We start from the raw sequence: 27400 nt of genomic DNA, 5'->3' as shown, positions 1-27400 counted from the left end.
CTCACTATTTTGCATGTTTTCTTTATTTTAATTTGTGTTCATGTAGATCCGATTTGACGTTCAGCTGTGTTTGTTTGTTCAGGTGTGGAGGATGAAATGGCGCTGGCTTTCGAGCTGAGCCGTAGAGAAGAATCCGGACAGCCTTCTGGACAACCCCAACACTCACGACTCCACCACTCTCACAACACCCATACAAACCCCGCCCTGCGCTCTTTTAGCGCCGCCCCTTTCTATCATCGACCCGATGCCAGTGAAGATGAGGAGGACGACGACCTGCAGATGGCGCTGGCCTACAGCTTATCAGAGATGGAGGGCCAACAGCAAGCAGAGGACATGATATCAGGTGCCGGGGGGACTCAGCCAAGGGTTGGTGGGGGTGGGAATAGGAGGGATGCCCCTCAGAAAACCAGATCTGAGAGTCAAAATACAGATGATTCAATAGGCAGCACCTCTCCATCTTTAGACGATAGAGAAACAGGGCCGGTTCATGGTTCAGATAACATGCACCAGGAGAATGTTGTTGTGAAAGAAAAGGAGGATGTGAAAAGTATGGCCAAAGGGACCGATGTGGTAAAAAAGAGGAGGAAGTGTCAGTGTGTGGTCTGTTAGTACGTTTGTGGGGAATAATCGTGCGTGTGACGTGTGTTTGATCCTAGTGTAGTTTTGGACTGTGCCTTGACTTATAGCTCTTTCAATCTGTTATGGCAGGGCTTGTGACAAAGCACAAGGATGAAGATACTATTTTATATATTATCTTGCCTGGAGGTTTAAATAACAGGTGCAAAATGTGTGTTTATTTACCACATAGAAATCTTCCCATACACCAGCTAAAAATATAGTAATATGTACTAAATTTGAGAAATTATATGAGCATTTTTAGGATTTAAAAACATATGTACCCCTAAAATAGGTATTTTGAGAAATGTTTTTGAAGGGCTTTGCAGCAAAGTAATGAAATAGCAAAAAAGGGAAAGTTCGCAATATGGCTAAATTTGCGTTTAGCACTTCAAATCCAGCATTCTGTTTAAAAACTTTAAAGTTTCAGCTCATAATATATCTGCTGTCTTCCAACTTGTTAAAGCCCCAAATAGCCAAACATCATAAAAGTAACTCAAGCGGCTTCATTGGATTTATAAATGTCTTCTGAAGCAAATTAATATATTGTGAGAGAAATTTATTTAGATTTTAAGATGAAAAAGTGCTAAATTCAAACACGTTGATAATCTGACTGGTTCTCCTGTGTCTCATGAATAGTTGTTGAATATGATACTTCGTCACAAGACACACATGTACCAGTGATATTTCAAGTTTTAAACATGTTGCTATGTTAGATTTCAGCACTCTTACAGGTTTGTTTGATTTCATTTTCACTAAAGATACGAATATCCTAAGCAAAAGGATGGCTGCAGTCTAAAGAAACACAACAAGACTTTCAGTGTTTCAGCTAATACCACTCATTCCTAAATTCCTAATTATCACAATAGAAGTTTTTGTTTACGAGATCATTGATACTTATAATGGGATGCTTTAGAAAGGAGATTTTTGTGGATGCTTTGTCTTGCTTTTTTATTCTGTTAGAAGTCCCTTTTAAATGTGATGTGTGATTTTTTTTTAATAATTTGTTTAGAAGAAAGTGTTATGAAAGAATCCCCTCATGACTTTTTAAAGAGTTATAAACTTTTGCACAAAAAGACTTGAGATAATCAGTGTCTCCAAGGGCTCATGTTTAGTCACCCCGTCGTGAATGCACTGCATCATATTGACTATTGATGTAAATATGTATTGGAAAAAGTACTTTGGATAAACAATTTACTCAGTTTATGAGGATGTGCCAAATAACTGTAAAATAGTGACTGTAACGTTGTATTCATCATCAGTATTATTCAGTGTTGATATTTGTTTGAGCCTTTTTGTTAGGTTTGAAATGCATGGCTGTGGTTACCAATGGCATTATTTATGTGCCGACTAGTGTACAGTAGCCAAAAAAGCAAATCAATATCCACTCTAGTTTCTTTCATATTAACCAGCACATGTATGATATGAAATAAACAAAAACAAATCAATAATCAACATTTGTACTGCTTGAACACTAGATAAAGCACAAAGAGTTGAATGTCATGATATGTAAATGTTTATGAACAAGTTATTTTGTGCAATTTTATCAAATGTAAAGAGAGATCAAAGTAATTTATTTACCAAAAATTGCTTTTTTATGTATTAAATTGTAATGCTCTGAAGCATTGCTGCCTCATATTGTGAAAGAAATCATAATTTAGAAGGATAAAGTTTGACACTAAACATATTTTAATTAATAAATTCATCAAGTTAATAAATAATGTTTCAGTCAATGTTGATATTAATATTAAGAACAATAAACTCTATTAAATCAGTTTTGGAAGCATTTAATTTAATGGACCCTTTTATGTGCAATTGCTTTTTAGATTTCTTTTCTTTTTTTACTGAAAGATTAAAATGGGCTCCAAACAGTTAAAGTCCTTGCCTCCGTTTAAAAAAAACTGCAACTTTGACCTTTCCTTATGTTTCACTATGCACCAATTCATTCCTCATTAACCGCATATTAATTTCCACACTCCCACCCACAGGTTTTATTCGTAGACCTCATATGCATTTGCATGTAATATGGTTATGATTTTTACCTGACTCGTTCTCCCTACCGTTACAGAGTCCGACTTCCAGGCCTTCACAGGCTGACCTGTGGCTGTGATCCCCCTCTTAACCCCAGAGGTAAAATGTAGTGTAGACCTCTTTAAATGACTTCGCTTAGTTCTCATACCTTCCTCCCAACTTCGGATTGTAATAATGAGCTCAGTTCATTTAAAATGTATTTGTGTAATTACAAGTGTTGCCTCCGAGAACATGCAGTGTTCCTGTAAGGAAAATATCAAAGTCTGTATGATAAGAGTTTATTTTAACTTGTGCAAAAGAAGTTTTAAGGGGCACTGCTGTTGTAGACTCAAAATTACAAACAATTCTCAGTCTTTAGTGTCTATGTGTGTGGTTTTAACTCACCAAACATAACAGCAAGAACTATGAGGTGACTAATTTTAGATTCATCCATCTGCCCCTAACAGGTGATGTTTTCCTTGGTGTGCTGCTCACTCTTTATGCTTCACTGTCTCTCTCTCTGCCTGGCACACCTGCTGCTCAGACCCTTTTCAAAGTTTTATTTGGAAAAAACCCAGGCAACGCTACATAAAGGTCAATAACGTACGTGCTTGTATGTGTGTACTGTGTGTGTGTATGATTGTGTGCTCAGCCTTACAGATAGAAGACTGGATCTTTGTACATATATGCATTATATTTATGACCTGCACTGATCATAACTTTAAGATAATGTAAAAAAAGGTGTTATAGGGACAAACTAGTAGTTGCACTTTTTACATGCTATATTTGAGAATATAAAATCTTCATAACTTATCTTTATCAAGGTTTTCTCTTTGTTTTATTTAAAATCTTAGCATTTCATAACCTAGGGTGTAATATGCAGGTCTGCAAAAAATGTAAATTAAGGTAAACAATCATTGTAGGATCTACATATTACAAATCTATCAAGAATTTTGACACCACTGGCGGCACAAAAGAATTTAAAAGATAATACAGGTTTTATAACAGGTTTTTCCAAACACTGCCCATCTTCAGTTGGTTGGTTCAGCAGATCGAAACCCTTACGATTGGTCGAGCCAATATTGCTGTGTTTGGCTGGCTGAGATACAACAAGGAAATGTTTTCACATAGCGCCATGTTCACAATACTAAAGGAGAATAAAATAAAAAAAATCCACCATAAAAGAAATACATAAAAATGATATGCTTAGCATTTGTAATTTTTTGTGATGAACGTCAACAGTTTCTGAGATTTCTGTCTGCATGTTCATAATAAAGAGGCCAGTATGAAAAGAGCCACACACATCAATCAATGCTGCTACACAGATTCACATTTAATTTATAACAATTTAAAAATTATATTCATATATTTCTCTCTTTTTTTGATAATTTTCATAAACATACTGGAATTGACAAACATAACTCTGTGAATTATTTACAACGATCACACAAAGAAAAGCTACACTAGACATTTACAGTTGAATGAAATCTTACAGGAACTATACGACATGACAGGTGTATTTCGGATGATGCACACTTGTGTACAGACCTGTGCATAAATAGAAAGTACCCACGCTCACCTGCATAAGACTGCGTTGTGTTTTTTTGTGTCATTTTTCAATGTGATATATTGAGTTGCATTTTTTGGCCATTCCAAGGTAAAGAAAGCATTTGAGGAACATGAATGTTATTCTTAATAGTGCTTTGCAACATAAAAGTATATATATTTATATAAAAACACATTATACTGTTAGTCATCAGAAATTTAGATCACTTTAAATTGCTGTCATTTGCGTGAAGCTTGTTTGTAATAATGATGTCTGTTCTCCCTGAAACTCTTTAAGGCCCATGTAAAATGTCTCTTGCACACACAAATCTTTCAGTCTTTTACAAACCGAGTGAAGTTTAAAGACCCCAGAAAATCAAGTGGTGTTTTGACGATGTCGGTTAGCTTTGATTTAAACTTTTAACCAAAAGTTAAAAACATAATTTGCAGATATTTGATTTTAAACGTACATTTAAAACAAAATTTTAAGTCATCTTCTCTACACAGATTTAGGGGATGCATCCTTTCATACGCCCAACCAGACTTCCAGTTTCAACAGAAATACATCAACACGAGACAGATAACTACACTCATCAAGCGACTTCATGGGGTCTTTGCATTTCTGTCTTAAAATGAGGTGTGCAGGATAGAAGTACATGAGCAAAAATTATGGAATAGAGACACTGTGACGGCTCACTGAGGAAGGGCTTTCAGAATGGCATTGACTTCTTCTGCCACAGCTGTCAGGGCAAACTCGAACTGATCCTGAGGAGAAAAAAAATGTATCTCTATCATACACCCTCCCTTATAAGAGGCCCATGTAGCCAAATTGTGCACTTTGGACATACCTTAGTGCGTACCATACTTGGTCTCTGATCACGAATATGCTCCAGTGTTGCAGCAATATCAATCTCCTTCACACCTAAAACATACAAACAGGCAATGAGTAAAATGAAATGAAATTCAATTTCAATATTCAATTTCAATAACTATAAAGATGTGTTTACCTTTTGCCATGCGGTTAAGTACCATGTCGATAAGAATGTAGGTGCCAGTTCTGCCAGTCCCATCACTGTTTGAAATGTAAAAAACGATGTTATTCAATTCCAATTATAAACTTTAAAAATAGACATATTCCACCCATCCCTAAGCTGTTTACCTGCAGTGCACAATTATTGGGCAAGAACGTCCTCTGTAGCACTTGTTTACTTTTCTGAAAAAAGCAAATTCAAAGATTAGAAAAGGTGTCGAAAGAGAGAGAAACTGTGCATGTTATAATAAGCCTAATTTTCAAGAACTGTGATTCATTATTCTGTCAACAAGAGAAGATAAAAAATCAGCCTTGTTTGGAGGACTAGGGAGGAGGGAACAGGATGATGGAGCATCTGTCTTCACTCATGCGGCACTCACACCTACCAATGATCATTTTTGTGACTATGCAACTGGACCCAGACTACTAGCTGCAAATCACAAAAATGACACTGGGAGGTGTGCTACGTCCAGGGACCCACTGATCTCCATCAGAGACCAAAGAGACACTTGGAAGGAGAAGAGCGAGGTAAGAAGGTAAAGCAGGAGCGGAGAAGCTCCAGGACACTGAAGGGAGAGGAGCTCAGGGGAGCGATCTTCAAGGTTTGATAAACATTCACAGATATTTAGGGAACCTGAGGCGTGTAAACCAAGGCTTATATCAGGGTCAGGAAAATAACAGCAGGGAGGATGTAGAACTTGTTAGAATCAGACCGTTACCGTGTGTGTATTGTGGATGTCTAACATACTGTGAGAGTGTAAAGTTTCACCTCTGAATATGGGTTTGTTTTTATTAAAGGGACACTCCACTCAAAAACCCTCAAGATGTTCCAAACCTGAATGAATTTATTTGTTCTGATAAAAACAAAACAAAAAAATGTTGCATCACTTTTTATTCTGTTGAACATATATTTAAGAATTTAGGAAAACAGTGCTAGGGCACCTTTGACTATATTTTCATTTTTCCTACAATAGTATTTAATGGTGTCCCTGAAATGTCAGTTGACAAAATTTTTCAAAATATATTTAATTCTATTAAACAGAATAAAGAAATGTATACCGGTTAGGAACAACTGGTGTGTGCATTCAAGACGGTACTTTCATTTTTGGGTGGAGTATCCCTTTAAGAACTGTTCAATTTATATTTTGTTTATCTATACTGCAGTTTATCAGTTAAATGTAGACCTACAGTATGTTGAAAACCATTTTAACATTCAGCATTTATTTACACTAAACTCAAAATTATTTCACTTAATTAAGCTAAAAATGTGTTAAACTAACTTCTTATGTTAAAGCTGCTATTTGTAACTTTGGGGTTAAGAATAAACAAAAATCTGTCATTGAGGAAGGAAAGTCAGTGTTGAAATACCAGTGTTAAAGTATCCTTAACCCGTTTCTTATAATAATGATTTACAATTTGAGCTAAAAGTCAGGTATACATTAGGAAATGTCAGCTTGACTTCAACTCACAAAGATAAGTATAAGCAACCTGGAATTTTATGTTTCAAACGGAGATGTCAATAGACTGATTGCTATGTTGAAACAAAAATGATGCAGAGGTGGGAAGAAAACCGGAACGACAGATAGACTACAATGGTTTGGACTACCATCTGGTGTCTGTGACATGAAAAAACAAATGATGCATTTTAAAACAACATTAGATTGGCTGTGTGTGTGCGAATGAAACCCATTTATGGCAGTTTAAACAGTCACTAATACGTGATGGTACAGCTTAAGTTGTCAAGTAAAACAGCTCGTGTGACATGCACCCTATGCCTATGTTGACAGATTTAAGATCATAAATCGTTTTAATAACTTCGGGTTGGTTGTCCAAACCATTGCAGTCTATCTGTCTTTCTGGTTTTCTTCCCTCTGCATCGCATTCGATTTCAAAATGGCGATGGCGCGAAATCAGTCTACACAGAGGCTAACGTTACAAAAAAATTAAAATACTTGAAATTATTTTATGTTGTTCAGCTACACTCATGCTACATGATGCTACAAAAGTGATTCTTTTCAGCAATGCCATCGCACAACCACTTTTGGTTCTAAAAGAGAGTCAAAAGGACCTCTACAAATAATTTAGTTTTATGGCATGGTTTATCACCATTATTGTTAGGAGTGTATTGTGGTTGTTGAGTGATTGCTAAACTAAAAGCCTTTAATTTCCAGTTCATTTTCTTTTTGTTTTGATTCAGACAGTCTAACAGTGCTGAAGTCTGCCTGGGTGAGTTCATCCTTTTGTAATTGCAATGACATGATAATCAGCCAATCATAGTGCAATGGAGGCGCTGTCTCTTTTCACGTAAATGTTCGCTTTATCTCGCTCCCGCCACCTACATTTAAACCCCACTAAAGGACCCTAATTCAATACAGTTTTCTTATCCAATTCTTTAATGGTGGTGCTGCTTCCATTGCCTCCTGAGAGAAAATGCCGCTGTATGTGTAGTCATATCACAATGTGTGTTAATATTTCAGCAGTATTGACCGCATGCAGCTGTGGCAGTACCTGCGGAAGTCCAGCAGGGGACGGGTGGAGGAGGGAATGCCGCTCGCAGGCCAGCTCAGCAAGTGAAACTGGGTGAGGGTGCGCGTCTCCTGTGTCTGAACGTTCTTCAAGTAGAAACTACGAACCAAGAAGTCTTTGCACCAGATGTGTTCAGACACAAGATTCACCTACATGGTACACAGAAAGAGAAAGGCACTGATAGACTCAAACAGATGAAAAGCCCCAAGAGAAATGAAGGCGAACTGAAAGTGAATGACGTCTCTCACCTCATAGATATTGTACAGAGACGATCCTTCGTCAGGCCAGTAGCGTTCACACTGTTTTTCTCCATCCTCCACCAGAGCTGTCATCATAACTATTACAGTACATCCATTCTCCCACACCATCTATCAAACGCCAAATCACAGCGTAAGTACAAGACAAACTTTATCTCTGAGCATATTACTTTTATACTTTTAAAGGTATCTATGCACGGTATTTTATTTAAATTCAGAGACAAATATAATTCATTCATACATATATAATACAAAAAAACGAATAAATCAGAAACTGGTTACAAACATTTTAGTTTAATTGTGTTTTACCTGCCAGAAATCAGCAATAGTATGTGGCAAAGGTCCTTGAGTTGCAATATATGCAGGCAGACGTGGATCGTGATCAATCTAATGAGTAAGAGAACAAATATAAATAAGTCATCTGCATGTAGAATCATCACATTTGCAAATTCAAGTGTATTGCATTAACAATTCTTTACTTCTCCAGCACACATAACAGCACTAGAAGTATTTGATATGTCATATATCTTACTATGGTGCTGGCATTTATGTAGTCCTCTTTAGAGGCGTTGGTCTCTGCCTTTAGTTTTACACGTGAATGGTCATCTGAAACACAGACCACAACATTTGTTCAGGATTACAGTTGTATAGAAAATGACATAATATTCAACTTATTATTGAATAGTTTACAGTTGCTTTGTATCATATTTTGCAAGAACACTGTGAATAAGACCACTGCAATGAATATTTTCTCATAAAAAGCTCTTACAGGGCACAAAGTCAGGATAGCGATTCTTCTCCATGTTGAGTTCAGACTGGCCGATAGAGACGGAGCTCGGCTCAGCCTGGTACAAGCACAGAGCCTCCCACTCTTTCTGCAAACGGTCCTTATTCTTCAGATGGTCCTCCATATAAGCCTGAACAACAAAAGTGGGATTAAGCATTTAGCTGAATGCCATGACCAGTCTAATCCGTCTCTATATCATTTCTAAAACATTTAAGCACACCTCATAGAAATAAAACACAACATGAAATAGTTTCCCCTATGAATTATTCTTAAAGTTTTAATATGGAGTTATTTTGTGCAAGTGGCTCCTGAAAATCTATTAACTAGACATACAGTGCTGAATAACAATATTAGTCTAAAGTAACTGAATAGTCAGTATATAGTTAATTTCGTTAATTTATGTTTAAAGCCACTTTAAGCGCACAGACACCCTGCAAACACACATAAAAATGTACAGTACTCTGAATTAGAATTTGTATGTGCATGTGTGTACCAGTATCATGTGTCCAGTTGAGATGTCCATGTTGGACTGGGCAGGCTCTTCACTCCAGGACGGTGTGCTGCTGTGAGAGCTAGGGCTGTGCTGCGGCCCGTCGCTGAACTGAGATGACACACTGCTGACTCGAGAGGTGTCGGTCCCCCGTCGACCGCCAGGCTCCGGACGGGTGAACGATGACTTTGCTGCCATGTGTTGGCGACACAGTTCCTGAGAGACATTGAGGAACAATTACTGATGAGCGTTTAACATTATTTCCAATTACATTTTCTTTAATCATCGCCGTATCGTGTAAAAAATATTACTGAAACCAACAATGCATGATTACGTGTTTATTGGTAACAACATATTTTAATGTTTATTATCGTCATCTAAAAAACTTTTTTCGAAATGATATTTAAGAAAGGACTTCAGTTTTACATTTATTGTAATGTGTGATTTGCCTGGTTCTTTTATACATTTATCTCTCTCTACTCCCTAGTAAAAAATTGTTCATTTAAAATGCATTTATTTCATGCTAAATATAGTTTTAATGTAATAACATATTTACTGACATGACTTACTGATATAAAATTATAATTAAACGTTATTTGGAGAACTATTTATATACAATCTACATTTCTTCATATTAAGCCTGGTTTTAGATAAAATTGTGTTCTAATGTCACTTTTGATAAGAATTTTATCATATTTTTAAATAAAATCAATCTTTCAATGCCAGATATTTAAAGAGTATGTGACGCATACTTGCAATAGTTCCACTTAAGCAAAATCAAATAAACTTAAATGTATCTTAGGTCGGACTTCAGCACTATTTCTATACAATTAAAGTATATTATGTACAAAATGATTTGTTCCAATTTAGCAGACTTTAATTATAGCAATTTAAAATACCACAAATACAACCGCAGTGTATTTTCATAATAACTACATAAGCTGTAAATAAATTTGCAGTATACTTAGCATGAAATAAATGTATTTCAAATACATTTTAGTTTATTTATTTTTCACTAAGGCTATTTTTTACAATCTAAAGAAACGTTTTTTCCAGGACACAGTAACCATTTTTAAAATTGCTATATAAATTATCTCGACTTTATAGGTTTTAATCTTAAACCCTTTTCAAATATGGTAAAAAATAGTTACAAATAATTTAATCCTGTTTTTGATTATTCTCTTAATTCATATTTAATAATTATATTTTATTTTTGCTACTGTGACTGATGTAAATGATGAGTTTTCTTTATTTATTCACACACTCTTTCTCTGTGTCTCTTTTTTTCTGTGTCTGTGTTTAAGCTTCTGTGTTTGTTTAACAGTACCTGGTAATCAAAGTGAGTTTCTGCACCAGCTTCTGGTCCCAGACCCAGTTTGCCGGTGGCTAACTGACGGGCGTGGTGGCGAAGACAGGCAACCGCCAGGGCAACCAACAACACCGCGCCAACACAAGCCATGGCGACCATTGTCAGCACGACTCCGCGTGAACCCTCCCCTACCCGTGTGGCCTGGGGCAGGCCACGCCCCTCGCTCCTCTGTGATGGAGAGAGAAAAATATATATTGTAAATTTCAAAACAATGCAAATGGGTCAATAAGTATTTCCAGAGCACAATAAATACCTGACAATTTCATAACACAAAATATTTTTTTACATATAACAAGTTGATATATCTCCAAAAGTCATAATACCACAAGAAATTGAACAATAAAATAGAAATTGTTTTTGTGTTCCTAAATAGCAATAAGACGGATTGAATGGAAACTTGAATGAACTTGAGAGATCTCGACAGTGTCTCAAACGCAGTTCAGATTTTCCAAAAAATACTAAATACTAAGATTGAAGTCTAGGATCAAAAGAAAACTCCAGTATTTCGCATTACAGTCGTCCAAAACCAACAACGTGAAAATAAACACAAATTTATCAGGTCTTTCTATCATCCAACTGCATTTCTAACATTGTCTCCTTTGAGTTCATTTCATTGTCAATTTTTAATGGAAACATCCAGTTAAACAAAATATTATTGAGCAATGAAAGCTATTAGATCCCCACCTGTGAGGTGGTTTCTCTGGCACATAACAGCGTCCACCCTACACTCTTCATCCCTCTCTCTCTGTTTGTGTAAACAAGTTGCTTGTCATCATCAGCGACTAATTGCCCTGGCAACTCACACGCAATCTGATACACACGCGGCGGCACGTGCCAGCCCTACTCAACTCCCTGAGACAATTAGAGAAAGTCACCGACCCGCCCGCCCCAGTGCATAATTACCAGCGAGTAAACAATTAAGGAAATCCCCCACACAATGCAGGGTCAGTCACTCTGAGGGTCTCTCCTGCTCACTTTCATTTATTTTTATTCAATTGATCATCTATCTTTCTCCCTCAGTCGCTCTCCTTTCCACACTCTATTCTCCTGGTGCATCAATGGAAAACGGAACGAACGCAATGATTTGCAACCATTTTTGATGTCATGCACCCGCCTTCCCGGCCCTCTGCCCCCTTGTCTCCAACCCCTGCCTGTTGCTGTTGCCATGGTGTCTGGGAGCCTCAGCAGGGGAGAACAGGCCATAGCGCTACCATGGCAACAACAGAATGCTCAGTGTAATCCATGGCCATCACGGTGAGGAAAGGAAATGAGGGAGGATAGGAGATATGATGTTATCAGAATGCGTAAATCATTCAAATGCAAATCAAAATTTAAATACAGTAGCTTAGTAGCTACACGTCTTTTTTATTCTAATTAAATGTTTTATTGATTCGGTACATGTGAGAGCTTAGAGAAAATGACACTAAATAATATATTTTTTAATCATTAAAAGCAAAATAATCTAAAAACAAATTACTCACTGCAAGGCAATGAAGGGATTGAAAATGTCACACAACTTTAATTTATTTTTTTAAACACTTATTTAATACATATTTTATTGCTTATTTTATTAAATCATTAATTACATAAAAAAAAAAATATATCAGCCTTTAAATTATATAAAGGACGACAAGTAAACAAAGCAGAAACATCAAACATTTAAACTAGATCACAAACTACCAATAACAATCAAATTAAAACAGATTTGATTAATTTAATTCTTAAATTAAATTCTTCATTGAATCATTTGGTTGAATAATTTGATCTGTTGAGCTGAATACAGTAATAAATAAGCCTTATGAACTTTTCCACAGAACTTAAAGCTGCACGTGTTTTATTTGCCTCTCTATAGCCATCTCAGTTTTAAACATCTAACATATAGTGTAAGGAGGAAGTTTTCAACACTGATTGTTTATGTACTTGCTCAATAACTGATTTTTAAAAGTAAAAAAATGAAGTGCTGCTTTAATCAAACCCCCGCAAAACTCTTTGTGTAAAAATAGCCGCAACAAACACTCTAAACAACTTGCTCTTCCAATAGATGTCATTTTCACAACATTTTTTTCCCAAGCCGTGTGCAATGAGTGGAACAGACCTTTAGGTTGAAACCTCACCACCATCTAAACAGGTTCTGGAGAATACAGCCGACCGTTAAGGCTGAGCTAGCAAAAGAAAAGGAGTGAGTGAATGAGCACTTAAGTCCTGCCACAAAGAGGTCAAGACGCCCCCCTCCCTTTTTCCATCTCGGTCCTCCTCGTACCCACTCCCTCGCTTCTCTCCTTCTTCGTTCCTCACTCGTTTCATTACGTCCCTCTTGTTCCCACTCAAATTCGACCCTTTTGCCTGAAAAGCTAGAAGAATGTGCCGGAGAGGAGATTGAAGGAGTGGCAGGGGGGCGGCGTTGAACCAAGGGTGCGCGACTGGACTCAAGGACAATGGGGAAGCAGATAAGGGGTGTGGGGCGCCTCACCTGCTACTCCGGAGGGGCCCCAAAAGGAAGAGTGACAGGCTTTTAGAATGGAGCACAGGGGCAGGCAGGAAAAATGAGCTGGTTTAGGACAAGAGGACAAAGGCCCCCCTCCCGAGGACTGAGAGGGGCAGGCGAAGAAACGAGGAGAAAAAGCGGGAGAGGAGGCAACTGATCAGATGGGTTGGAAGGAAAGAGCACGGTTACAGGGTTCAAGAGAGAAAACTCTGTGTAGGAGGGGTAAAGGAGGGTAATGCACGAGAATATATTTGAGAAAAACCTCACAAGAGAGGTCATATCCTAATACAGGCTGCATTTCTGTAAGGAAGAACACAAAACACACACTCATATGCATATCCAACCAAAACAACTTGCATTTGAATCACAATAAGCTGTTGGGCGAGGAAGCATAATTCAAACATCTGCTCCTCAAGAAGCAGGAAAATGGGATTCAGGGTCCCAGGACCCCTTCGCCATTCCCTGTGACCCCTCCGACCTCCACCGAGCTCTTTGACCCCGTCCGCAGAAAAAAGAGATACAGGCACACTAACGCACGGCTGTGTGTGTGCAGTTGTTTGTTTTGGAAGCTCTCGGGGGCAAAGATCACAAGAAGCTTCGCGTTCTGAATCACAATGGGCAATTCAGGGACGGCCGAGATGTCAGAAACGAAGTGCAGACCATCTCTGAGGCACTCGGTGATCTAAGATTTCATCAGCCTGTCTGTCCCATTATGTATCTTCTGCGCCATTCACTCCCCTTGAATTGATTTTACAATTCAGCAGGAGCGCGGTTATCTGATAGAAACGTTCAGACTATGACTCGTCGAAATTCACATCGCCGCTGTGGCGTCTCTGCTTTTATATCCCACAGCAGAGGGTGTGCAGTAAATTTCAGTTTTTCATTAAGTTTGCTATATAAACCTTTGAAAAGTTGTTTATAATGGAAGTTTTTTTCGCCTTTTCTTTCACCTTTCGAGCAACAGACGTTCATACCAGCTGTTTTTGTCTGCAATGTATTTTAAATAGAAGAGGCAGAAGAAAACAGTCATCATTCTTCTTTATGCTCTTTAAAGGGAAACTTTGCAATATTAATATGATTAAATCCTTTTTTGTAATTATAAGGGTAAACACAATTTTATGTCAAGATAGTGTGAAGAATAACATTCACTTTATTACAGTCATTTTTCCTTAATATAATGCCTTTGATGATTTAAGACATGAAACCGTGAGTAATAGTTTGAACTTAGTTCCACTTGCAATGGCTACAAATGGATTACATCATCTCACTCATCCTGCCTGCTCTGCCCTGTTTCCACAGCAACCAGTTCACCTGACATCACTATTCAACATAGCACACAATTTTTAAAAACAAGGTTAACAAAATGTTTCATTGAGCTCAGTGACACACAGACATACTATCACACACACGTCTGTATGCCATGCTGCATACTTCCATGTAAACTGAGATCAATGTGCATTTGATCGTTTATATTTATGGTGATTTTTTTCATACCTTTCTAAATATTTTCATATCCCTATATATCCACATCTTTCATTAAGACAACATTCTGTAATGTAACAGTAGAGGCAAAAATATAACCGTCTATCTGAACATGGGCTTTCTGAAAAATAGTTGCACCATGAAGTTTATCAATAAAACCTTATAAATTGAGAGTAATTATAATGTATTGCACCCCGGTAGATTGGGAGAAACAGAAATTGATCTTTGGATATCTTTTTTATACACTTTGTCTTAGAACTTACAGTGTTAGACGTAAGTTGTTTAAGCTGGTTTATGTTAAACATATTTTAGAATTCTTGAAAAACATTTACAGAACATTTATCTTCTTATGTTTTATAAAATACTTAGTTTTAAATAATAAATATCCACATTTAGTTCATATTATATTTCATATTTCAAAGAGTTTATGAGTATAGAAAAAACAATAGTGTTTCAGCAACAAGTACATTTAAGGCAATCTAACCTACAGTTTAAACACATGAAAAAGACAAAAAAGATCCCCAAAACTGTTTACAAAATGTCTTCAAAAGAGTTGATAAAATTATGTTTTAATTTTTAAACCAGGACGAACAATGAATTACATTTGTACCGTATGTCTATCGACTAACAGCGCCTACTGTATATCTATATATACAGTATATGCAGAACAATTTTGGGCATTATTAAAAAAGGCACAATTTTTTAATCTCAGGAATTTGAACAAAGAAGATACAACTAGAATGAAATATAAACATCAGCTGAAGACAATAACAGCAAAATATGGAATCTCAGCATCACCATAGGCCAACAGCATCAGTGAGGAGGAGGATTAGTATTGAAAGAGAACTCACCCACACACATCTTGCTCAGACCGCAAACCGCTTTACATCACATGTGCCGCAAGAAACGCAGGACCGTCTCACACATTCGAGCGCCCTCAAACTCCAAGCATCCCCGTCGGCCCAGTAAAGCTTCAGCTACGTCGCGTTTAACATCACAGTAGTGAGAAAGCAAAGTGGAGGAAAGATTGCCATGCGAGTTGTGGCGGAGCGAAAAGGTAAATGAGTGAAAAGAAATGGGAAGAACAAAAAAGGGAGGGGAGAGCGAGAATGTGCCTCCCCGAGAGCTGTGTCCGACTCGTATGAAGGCCTCGATGCCTCTCAGCCCCATTCAACCAATGCCGCCACTTGTCACATCAAACAGCGTTGCCGTAGCGACAGCTCCACATGTTGCTGATGGTGAAATGGTGGGGTGAGGGGTGGCAGTGATGCCCTGGATAGGCCGTCCGTATGAGAGAGAGAGAAAGAGAGAGAGGACGGAAGAAAAAAACTCAACAGAAGCAGGAGGGGGTACAACGAATGGGGTTTAAAAAGTGCCATGGGCCCAAAAAGGGTTTGTAAGTAATATGGTTTGGCAAGGACATAAATCTTCAGGCTTCACATCTGGAATAATCGTACCAAAGAAGATAAATGAGAATGCAGAGGCCGCAGAGAATATAGGAAATGATTTATACCAACAGATGATTTATAGAATAATAAGTGTTTAGCGCGTGAGAAAAAAAACAAATATGTTTTAAGTTTGTTTGTTCATTTTAAGCTTAAAAACATCCAATAAATATACATGTTCAAGAGTGCATTTCAAAAGGTATCCTCGTCGATCTCAGTGGGAGCACCAAAAGGACACTACTGTGTATGTCACCGTGGGAGGGAAAAACTCGAATGCATTAAAGAAAAGCGAAGAAAGAGACTGACAAACGGAGAAAGCGGCAGAAAGGGTAAGAAGCGAGAAAAAACAGCCTGCGCAGAAAAGCATTTGTCCCCAATACAAGAGGGACAAAAACCAGTCAGGTGCAAGCAGGTCTCATTACTGAGGCAGAGAGAGAAAATTATAAGATAAAGGACGGAGACGCACACGCTCACTCGCACATGCACCATGCACTTCATGGCAAAGAAAGTGTCACGGCCCACAAAGGCGCAAGAAAGAATAATTAAAAATATGAGCAGCCGGATGCAACAAAAGACATTATTCCGCATTCAAGGGTCCGCAACAGCTGTACAAAGTGAAAAGGGAGCCGGCGAGGGAGAGTGCAACGCCTCAATATGCGGCGAGCACAAAAGCCACCCAAGAAAGTGGGGGAGCGAGGCAGAAGGGGACGGGGAGGGGTCGAAGACAGAGGTAACAAAAAGAGAAGGACCCAAAGAATGGCCGAGGGGAGAATGGCATGAGACGCTTAGAGAAAGAATGAGTCAGGGAGAGAAATGAGGCACGGCGGGGGGCAAAAACGCTGAGGACTTGAAACGGCACAAATGTACAGTAGGGACAGTTAAAGATGAACGGGGAAGATTTCAAAAAAACATTTCATTTGAAATGCCCTCCTTGTTCCGCGCGGCATTAAACGCCAAAGTGATTCATGAGAACGACAAATTATATCTCGGTACGTGATCTGTGCATAATAGATGGACAAACTGTAGAATCTATGAATTTCAATGAGAACGGTCCGTGTTTGGTTGATGAGGGCTGTTATGTGGAGAATAATGACTTGTATGGGCAATTTTGGAGCTGACTTACAAGAAAAGAGTGGCTCATTATACCAACCAGTTAACATACTCTCTAATCCATAAACCTGCTGATCACAGTGAATGTGGGGGGTTTGCGGTTAGGGCACACAGGAAAAAAGAGAGAGTTTCATACCTCCCCAACTCCTGTCTGGATGATTTTCAAACCCGTCTCACCCTCCAGGAAATTCTTCTCGGCAACTACAACGGTAAAACAATAATGCAAAGATGTTTGTTTGTGTGTGCTATGAATGATATAATCAATAAACGTCTGCCCAGTTTCTCAATTAATGAGATATGAATGAAAATACACCTTTTCTCGCAACAAATGAGAAGGCTCGTCACTCACCCGCTTTATTGGCCACATCCTCTGCGGTGAGGTTCAGAGAGTTCTGTCTGATCCTAAACGTCAGGGCTGGACCCACCACGCTGCAGACATGAGCAGAGACATGAGCTGCTTTAATTTTCTCTCTGTATTTACTGATCTTTTAGTTTTTCCCTGTCCAGCAGAGCAAACACACACACACACACACAAACACACGCTTCACCTTATGTTGATGAAACTGCTCGTGGAGAGATGAATTTTCTCTGCCAGCAGCTCTAGGAGCTTCACCCCATCATACAGACTTAAGGGACTGGTGGAAAATCACAGAAAGATACATCACAAACTACATGAATTTTAAGAATCATTCATCATTTCAGAGAATCATGACACTGAAGGAGGAAAAGCTGATCTGGAAAGTTTTAGACTTTAAAATAAAATATATATAATGTGTATAGGGGACAAGTAAATTTAAATTCAAGGAACTATTAATTGAATTGAATTGTATTTCTAATAAAATCCTTCAATTGTTGTTTAGATTTAATGTACTCACATTGAATATATCTCATAATTAAAGATAACTTTTGTTATTTTTTTTATATTAAATGTGAATTTTTAAATATTGAACATTTTTGAAATATTTATTTGTAGGGTCTGAATTCGCAAAAGACAGTTTTATACTAGTTAAATAATTTAGGGTTAAACAAAACTAGAAAAAGTAAAAAAAACTATCTACATTTTCCTAATTTGTCTAATTTCCTTAGAAATTACCAATATCAAGACAATTTAAAACTGTCCTGATATTTCCAGATTTTTGGATATCAACATTTATATAACATGATTGTAGAAACATGTTATATCAATCCTAATAGCTTCTTATTATATTCATCGCATTCATTACTTTTAAAGCAAAAAGAAAGAAAAGGTCTAATCAGTTGTTTAACCAAAGTATAGAAGGAGGACATGGCACTTCACTAATGCATAAAGTACATTGTCTAAAAAGCTTCGGAACAAATTTCAATGCCCCCAACAGAGAAAATTTCAGGTGAGGTTAATCATACAGGATTAAAACAGGAAACAATGCCTCGTACCTCTGATTAGTCACTATGTAGCCATATTCCTCCCTGCTGTTTGTCCCGTCTTTACCGGCTTTCGGGACATTAGGTGTTTTCTCTTTCAAACCCAAGTCTTTTGGTGACAGCGTGGGCGCCAATGTGCTTTTACTGACTTCCTTAGGCACAGTTGCAGGGGCTGGTGTGGATGGGGGCTGAGTGGGGATCCGCTGGTATGTTGGGGTTGAGGGCAGAGCTGAGACAGGTGAGGGGGGTTTGATTCCTTTCTGTGTCACTTTGTCGTTAGCTTCTACAATTGTCTGTCAAGAAAACAAAACATATAATGCTGTTTTATAAAGCTATTATTAATGTTAAACAGAAAACACGAAAGTAACATGCAATTGAACTTGAAACTGCGCAGCCCATTCATTGCTCCCTTGAGCTTTAAAACTATTTGATAAGCAGAAGTGTTGTTAGATGACTCATGCAATTATGCATTAAAAGCAATGTTAATAAACACATTCCGGGGAACATGTTGATCAAGCATTTACATTGAAATATGTTAAACTGGCAAACTGTGCCCACCTCTTTTACTGTGGCTGTCCCTTGGGATTGATCTGAGAAAGAATAAGACAAAAAATTAAACAGTGCTTGTTATGATACTGCACAAGTTGTTTTAGATTAAAAACTGGGTTTTGCATGCATAAAGAGACAGCTAAGCCAGACAACAATAACATTTGTCTGATCTTTTCTATTGGTTTATCATCTGTCTGATTCCTTTATGAACTGGATGTTGATTTTCGACTCACACACAAACCAAGTAGAGCTACTCTGGACCTGTAAAATGTATGTGTTTGTGCGTCACAGACATTTAAGTAAACATTTAAGTCCAGTAAACATTTAAGTGCAAATACTACAGGTATATGTGCGCTTGTGCATGATTCAGGGTTATGCCATACCTGTGTTCTCCAGATTTTGTAGGAGCTGCAACAGTAGTGTGAGTCTTTTTATCTGCTGAGGGCTTAGGTCTCGTGGGTCCACCCCAAATCCCTCTGACAGACGGCCCAGCTGTGCCAATGTTTCATCTATAACACAGGCAATGTACAAACACATGACTGAGAATCAGACAACATAACAAAAATCTTGATTTGCATTGGATACATTTTTTTCCTAATAACTATTCTAACAATAACTTATTCCGTAAGTGATCCAAAGACAAATTAGGTTAAAATGATTTAAATTTTATTCCAGTTTAAACTGTATAAGGCACATACAGACTTACAATAAATTTCTATGACAAGGGGGGGCACAAGCTATACACCTATAGAGCAAACGCACATGGCACCAGACTGGAACTCACCATTGAGTCTGGCGAGAGAGCTATAGTCCTGAGGAACTTTCTTGTTGGAGTGCTGGGACGAGCTGGGTTGCTCCTGTGGGGTGTAGTCCTGGCCATAGTCCAATGGGAAGTCTAGATCTTCATAGTACGGGGCGGCAGGGAGGGCTGCTGCCCCCCTGTGGCGGAAAGAAGGTTGTGAGGAGGAGAGGTAAAGAGACATGGCATCTTCCAGAAGCTGACGGTCTCTGTCTCTTTGCTGAGATCCGTCTCGGGAGGAGGGTCGCTGGTATCCCCCCACACCGGTGTGAGGATGGAGAGAATGGGTCATGTCATCCTGTTAGGGAACAATGAGAACAATGAGTTTCAAAGGCAATGGGGACGCTCAGTAAATCTGGGCTTGGTTTTTCATGCTGCTTTCCAGGAACAATTGCACATCACTTTTCTTTATAGCAGGAGAGACCGGGTCTATTGTTGACACACAGGAAATATCTGAGTAAAATATTTGGTTTTGATATAAATTATAAAATTGATGTTGGTTTTGAATACCTTTTACAAGACTCAATGTTTGTGAATACTGTCCATAAACTTAAGTATAATTCAAAAACAATAATACAACACTTGAAGACATTAAGGCAAAGGCAGACAATATAAGTTATCGGAAAGTTAAATTGTGTGAACAGGTATTTTACAAATATCAAGTATCATTTTTCATTATTCAACAATATTTGTAGTCCAAAACAATTGTGTGATTTGTTTGTACTGCATATTACTTTTTTGATGAATTGTATTGTCTTCAATGTGTAAATGATGTTGTTTTGATCATATTATTGGAAATCTCCAGCTTTTTTGTAGCCAACACTTTATACTATTGCTCATACAAAAATCTACGTTCAAGAAAGACCCAACCTAAGAAATATTCCCTTGTGTATAAAAATCTAACAAACTCGCCCCGTTCCCTATATCATCTCAGTTGTACCTGTAGATATGAGTATGGGTCCATGGGAAGGGCTTGAACCCGAAGTGAGGAGGACTGGCGGGGGTCTAAGATCATATAGTCCATATAGCTCTGAGCTGGTCCAGGCTCAGAGCTAGAGCTGGAATAGCCCTTTTTCGCTGCAGGCTGTGGTGACCTACGAAAATCATTCAATTACACTAAATCTACAAGATCTAGTTATTTTGAAATTGAGATGAACACTTAAACTAAAATTATTCATGGAAATGACATGTCCATCATGTGCATTATCATTCTATTGTTTTGACAAAACTAATACTCACTGTGCATTCTGAGTCTTTTGTGTGCGTGTGTGAGGGATACGGCTCAGCTCCTTAGCAATGATGTGCTGGGTGATATCATCCTGCCAGGAGAATCCTATATTTACACAGAACCAAACACAAACATTTCATACAATTCTGTGCATAATAGGAATGAATCAGTGTGTATTATAGATGTCTGTGGGTGTGTTTCAGCTTGAAAACAAGTATAAAATCTTAGATGCTAAATCATGCATGTATGATCGATAACACCTTGACTCTGAGATATTAATGTAATGGCTTTTTTTCAGTTATTCTTTGGATTTTGTTCGTGAAACACATACTCAGTGAGATATGGACACAAATGACAGTACCTAAAAAAATGGTGATAGCGGTAAGGATTTGTTAAAAATCAAGAAGAGCCAAATTTTGGAGTAGTCTCTGAAAAGTTTTGTTTAGATTATCTTTTATGCATTTGGCATCCAAGGCATTTTCTTGGAATTAAACCCTTTTCTAGCACAATGCTCTGCCAGTTAAGCTACAGATTTAGCTGTCAGTTCTACCATCAACACGACAATCTGTAATTTCTCCTCATCTCAATACGATAGTAATATTTATTTAAAATAAATATTGTTATATGATTTATTAGTTAAATAAATAATTAGCATTTTGTTTTCGTTTTGTTTATAAGTTTATACAAAATTTTGGCTGTTTAAAACATCTTATTGTTAATATACATCTTAACATCTTATATATAACTCTGTGTAAAATGAACAATCTTTATTAGTGAAGTTTAAACTTTTTATTAGGTAGCAAAATTACTTTCTCAAATAATGAAAGATATGTGAAATAAAATGTTTTTTTTAATTCTACTACAATACAATGCTTTTGTGTACATTTTTAATTCAGTTTCTACTCCTTATTAGGTTGAATAGAGCTGTGGTGGCTCTCATTATTGGCTTTAAAGGCAAAATGTTAAATGCTCCCTAATTTGTGGATCATAAATATGTTTATTCATTAATTTGAAAAAAGTAAATAAAAATGTGATAAATTTAAAAGAAATGTGAATTAATGTAAACGTTACTCCAGCTCCAGAAAAACAATAGGTATTGTAATTTTTAACAACGCTACTGTCTGAAATTATAACCACTACTGCTTACACATATAATATTTTTATGTACAGTATATAAAACTAAAATGCTGTAATTATGCTTACATAAAAAGGTTAGGGTATATGAAACTGAAAGAAAACAAAATTAATCAAATGTGTTATTGTGAGGTTTGCTGTGTAAATGTGTGTGGGTGATTTTCATACCCTGAATCATCAACTGTTTGAGAACTTCCTGCAGTCTCTGAAGAACTGGAACAGAGACCTGGTACTGAACCTGCTCATGTCTGGAGCTCCGACACTGCCCAAAGAGCCTGTCTGTAACACAAACACACACACACATCATTCACACTCAACAGCTATCAAACACCAGATTAGAGAAAACAGCAAAAAATAATTCTTAACAAAATAATTTTCTGATATTTTATCCAAACAATTACAAAAATGAATTTTCTGACTATGAACTAAATCATGTTGAAAAGTTATTGTCATTAAAAAATATATAGGCATTCAACCATAAATGCTTAACAACCGCAACCAAAATATCTCACAAATGAAAAATGAGCCACTTCACTAACAAATACCCATAGCATCTTCAGCCCCCACTCTCATATACACTCGCTTCCTACACACACACCACTGACTCATCTCTGACTAAACCTCCAGTTGTGTGGTTTATAAAAAGACTTAAAAGACGGCGCTGATCCCATAACGCAGACGAGCTCCAAGCATGAACCCGGCCATCTTATACATCTAAAAAGCAGGTCTATCCATAAACATGACTCACTGCTATTTATAGCACAAATGGAGATGTGAGAGCAATATGGGGGAGATAGATCAGTTGCCCCGGGGCCTGGAAATACACAATGGATTATTACATTGTAATAGCAGTGACCCAAGAGAGCTGATGTCACTGCCTCGCTTCCGTGAAATAATTACATAAATGAAAGAGTAACTCACACGGTGCACACAGACTGAATGTATCATGTATACATGATCTCTCAGACTGTAAATATAAGGAATCATAGCAAACGTATTCCACATGTTCTCATGATATACATTATTTACATATGATTAGTAAACATACAGTGGGCAGACACACACAAATTAATACATATTATACATAACTAATGGATCAACTCAGGATCTGTTATAATGGCTCTAACCTAACATACAAACACTTATAGAGTTATTTAATTATTTCCATTATTTATTTAGGACATCTAACTAGAGTCTATAAAGCTTTTTTGGCCAAAAACTTAAACCGTTAAAAATGCATTAAGTACTTTGTGTTTATTCTTTATCTATTTGTTTAGCATACATACACAGTATGTTTTTGATATGTACTGTGTGCAGATAAAAATGCACATACAGTGCATCTGTACACCTGTGTTTCATCTTTTTATGAGAATGGAAACACAAAAGCCATACAAACACCATTGTGTTTTCTAAACCATCCTTTGAAATGCATTTGAAAGGGAGCTTAGGGGTTTGTGTAAACTCTTTTGAATCGGCAGGTTACCGTGTGGATATACAGTACATACGTGAGCATGTGTGCGTATGAGTGCATTTGGATGTACGGCAGAGACGCGGTTCTGTGCGTAAGCAGCGGGTAGTGAGTCATCGGTGATTGTGGGGGCGTACACCCAGCATCCGAAGGCTTGATGATGTCACCGTTACCAAGGTGACACAAAGCAGGAGTGGGCGGGGCTTGATGGTGAGCGAGAAGAGCAGGTGACAGAATACTAGTGGCTTGTGTAATACACTCTCAGGTGAATCCCAGAGAGGAGTACAAATCACGGATGGGATAGATGAGAGTGTGAAACCAGTCTGGCATTTTCAACCAAAAAAATCATTGCACTAGTACAAGGAGAAAAACTATAGTATATACATGAAATGTTTATCTAGAACTAAAATTGTGGGGTTTTGGATATATTATTATCAAAATGTCTCATAGGTTGACATTAAAATAAAAGAATGTTGTGCATCTAAATCGAAAAAAATTAAGAACCAAACATCAATAATACAAAAGTTATATTCAGCACTTTTTCTAAATCTGAAGATTTGTGAGATTGCAGAGGGACGACAGACAAATTAAATACAATTCATTCTTCTTGCAGATTATATAATTGTACCTGAAATGTTTGCATTCAATTAGAAAAGAAGGCAAATATTTTATGACATTTTGGACCCCACAACATCTCCATATGCACATGAAGAATTGACGCAAATCGAAAGCATTCCATTTCACAACACTGCATTCATTACTGTTGATTAATATGAACTGTTTGATGTGAAAGTTCCTGCAGTGTAAATGATTTAGCTGTGTGTGTCTTAACGCTTTCCGTGTAGCAGAGCTGTTGAATCAAGCCATCATCCACAACTTGTGATGAAATAAAGAGGCAGAAAACACATCGTCCGGCCCACATCCATGTTTCAGAGATTTACAGAATCTATGAGCAGCATGCAATGCCGCTTTCCTAGTGTGATACTCACCATCAGAGCAGAACTGTTCCCTGGAGCACAGCCTCTTCTCAAATAAACAGCCTGTATGCGAGAGAAAGAGAGAGAGTGAGCGGGACAGTGAAAAAGAGAGAAAATTAAAATGGATTAAATGAAATCCGTTTTGGACTGTTTAGTCTGAACTAGACTCATGGTGTCTATGTGACCATTCCTCCACAACACATCTCATCAATGGACAATAACAAAACTTGTCATGTTTGTTTATCCTACTTACTCTGTCTCTGGTATGAGTTTCGCATTATCAGAATATAACCTAAAACAAATTATGAATCAAGATTGGTCTATGACAAGAAATGTATATCTATAATGACCTATAACTTTGATGCGGAACTGCTGCGTAGGTTGATGAAATGATGAGGAAAGCTCTGTGCACGTGTTGAACACAGCTGATCAAATAAAAAAAGGTGACATAACGGCCAGTGAGCATGACCCGACTATGCTTGACTGTGTATTCTGTTTGTATGTGTGTATGTACGTTTGTGTGATCTGTGTGTGTGTCTGTGTGGGAAACACCAGACTGGCCAGCAGCACCGATGTCAGGGGAACAGGGCAGGACAAACATAGATAAAACGTCATGCTGATAAATCTAGGGAGAAATAAAGCCAGAACTGGCTTAATGTGGATGCATTACAAACAGGGTATAAGTCGATTATAAGTGGGACATAGCAATCAAAATAAAAAAATAAAAAATAAGACATGTTTTCTAATGAGATCAAAAGATTAAACTGATCTGATGATAACACAAGTCTCAAATCTTAAACATCATAGAGATTACAGATAAACAGATTGTGACATAGCTGTAAACCTTACATTTCCATATATGTGATTCTTGAGTCACCACATTAGTGAAAATCAAGAGACAGCTTTACTGTTAAACTCAACCTGGATTAATGATAAAAACTGCAAAAACATACTTAACTGCATCAAACACAAAGTGCAAATCCATACGCCAACCAATTTTTAAAGTAAATGAATATTATGCATATTTCTATCGAGTTGTTGGTATGTTACACACTATAACCTGTATCCCTAATCTTTCTTGTGACTGCCCTTGGTAACGCAGATAGCTGTATTTATGTTATCAGAGCACACTCCCATTCCAGCAGTGGCAGACCTATTGAGTCACTACTACTCCCCAAAACAAGTAATAGCATGAGTCATAAATTCAGAGACAGACGCACCTGTTGGAATAAAATAGTGGATAGCAAACATACTGCTTTTTGACATTAAAACCAGTCCTTGGAAAATGACAACGTAAAAACGTCAAACCCTAAAACCAACCTGAGGATGACTGGACCCAAAACAGTAAGTGAGAATTCTGCTCATATGACAGCATCCTTAAGAAAACCATCCTGCGACTCTTACATTTTTAGTAAACATTGGGAGCCGGACCCGAGAAATCCAAAACAAATAAGAACACTTAATTTGATAGGTTTTTCATTTTTTTCTAATTTTGCTTTGTTGCAATGCAGCTTTACAGTAGACATATTAGTACAGGCAGTAGAGAAGGAAAAATCAGTATGGAAAAAAATAAGAATAAGGGAAACATGGTAAACAAGAAATACAAAATATATGGAACACATATGTATTAGGATGTGCATTAGCAATACTAACTGTGAAACGAATTGTCTGTGGGTTTAGTGAGAAAAATATGTTTCAGGAGCATTTTTTCAAAGGGGATCACTGTCGCCACGGATACAGAGAATCTGATGCTGTTTCCATTGACCAGAGAAAGGATGGGGAATAATGAATATTGTTTTGTTGTTAAAATGATAATGCTTTAATTAAGGGGGAAGGGACATGTGGAGATCTAGGCTAGCTTGTAATGACACATGAGATGGATGAACGCTTTGAAAACAACCCCATATAAAGCTCGCCCCTCTCCGTGGTGCTGAAATGACTGCATGTCTCTAAGCGCTTCATTCCCACCAGTTGCGTTATAGTTCGCTTTATCGTTTAAGTCTATAGAACTTCTGTGCATGATTATGGCAAAATGGTCACAGCTTAATACAGTTCTCAGGTTAAGACTAAACGAACCACCCAAACAACAAAAGGGAATATGAATGTACTCTCGTTTTTAAAGAATAACACATGACACCTACCGCATCCAACATAACGTAACAAAAATACCCTCAAGCAGACTCAATACGCTGCATTTGCTCAACACTCCTACAAAGAGGCAAAATCATAGACATCCAACTAAATAATTGTCATAGGCCTTAGAAAACAACACCAACGTCTGTCTCAAGTACATGCAATAAATAAAATCTGTAACTGAATTTAAGCATCTTTTATTACATTTCTCTAACACTTTCTCTGTTACTATCACGTAGCCTACCGTATTTGCCCGCCATCCCCAGCTGGTAGAATACGGTCATGAAAAACAGGGCTCTCCATACTCGCGGATGCATCGTAATAATGATCCAGCACACTGAATTCAGCAAGCGATAGTTTAAGCCCTCCGTCGAGTATTTAAAACCACATTTTGCCCGTCGAAGCCGCAGGCTCGTGCTAAACGGTTGTAGCACAAGTGATGGGCGCGTCAGGTAAAACAAATTAACGGTGGGCTTAATGTTTTAGGCAATCATAAACATACAGAGACATTTACGGGTGGTCAGAATTTATGGCGCGGATTCGGAGCGGGAGTCACGCTC

The 27400-nt window shown here is 37.6% G+C and overlaps 2 protein-coding genes across 6 annotated transcripts in view; one reads left to right on the top strand and one right to left on the bottom strand.

Annotated features, from left to right (window-relative positions):
* dnajb2 (DnaJ heat shock protein family (Hsp40) member B2) overlaps positions 1 to 4831 on the top strand; it is a 9183-nt gene extending 4352 nt beyond the window's left edge. For 2 of the 5 annotated variants that reach the window (XM_056754968.1, XM_056754967.1), the window contains exon 9: positions 83 to 2389. In XM_056754968.1, coding sequence (XP_056610946.1) covers positions 83 to 609 — 527 coding nt within the window. In that variant the 3' untranslated portion in view covers positions 610 to 2389. Of the gene's footprint in view, positions 1 to 82; positions 2390 to 2683; positions 2746 to 3092; positions 3445 to 4677 lie in introns of those variants that run through there. The other 3 variants (XR_008907314.1, XR_008907313.1, XM_056754969.1) reach the window with 3 other exon arrangements.
* ptprna (protein tyrosine phosphatase receptor type Na) lies at positions 3936 to 27400 on the bottom strand. The gene is made up of 23 exons (XM_056754965.1): positions 27085 to 27400; positions 24720 to 24770; positions 22431 to 22541; positions 21140 to 21233; positions 20841 to 20994; positions 19886 to 20198; positions 19485 to 19610; positions 19111 to 19142; positions 18565 to 18845; positions 17700 to 17786; positions 17501 to 17580; positions 17288 to 17352; positions 10588 to 10797; positions 9264 to 9476; positions 8753 to 8900; positions 8516 to 8589; positions 8293 to 8370; positions 7975 to 8094; positions 7709 to 7875; positions 5330 to 5383; positions 5178 to 5242; positions 5019 to 5092; positions 3936 to 4935 (listed from the first exon to the last, which is right to left on the bottom strand). Exons 1-23 carry the CDS (start codon positions 27155 to 27157, stop codon positions 4864 to 4866), a joined length of 2742 nt encoding a protein of 913 aa, XP_056610943.1. The 5' UTR covers positions 27158 to 27400; the 3' UTR covers positions 3936 to 4863.

This window comes from Triplophysa dalaica, chromosome 8 (assembly GCF_015846415.1).
Source record: "Triplophysa dalaica isolate WHDGS20190420 chromosome 8, ASM1584641v1, whole genome shotgun sequence".
Lineage (NCBI taxonomy): Eukaryota > Metazoa > Chordata > Actinopteri > Cypriniformes > Nemacheilidae > Triplophysa > Triplophysa dalaica.
Note: the sequence above shows the minus strand (reverse complement) of the source record. Positions and strands in the feature narration are given on the sequence as shown.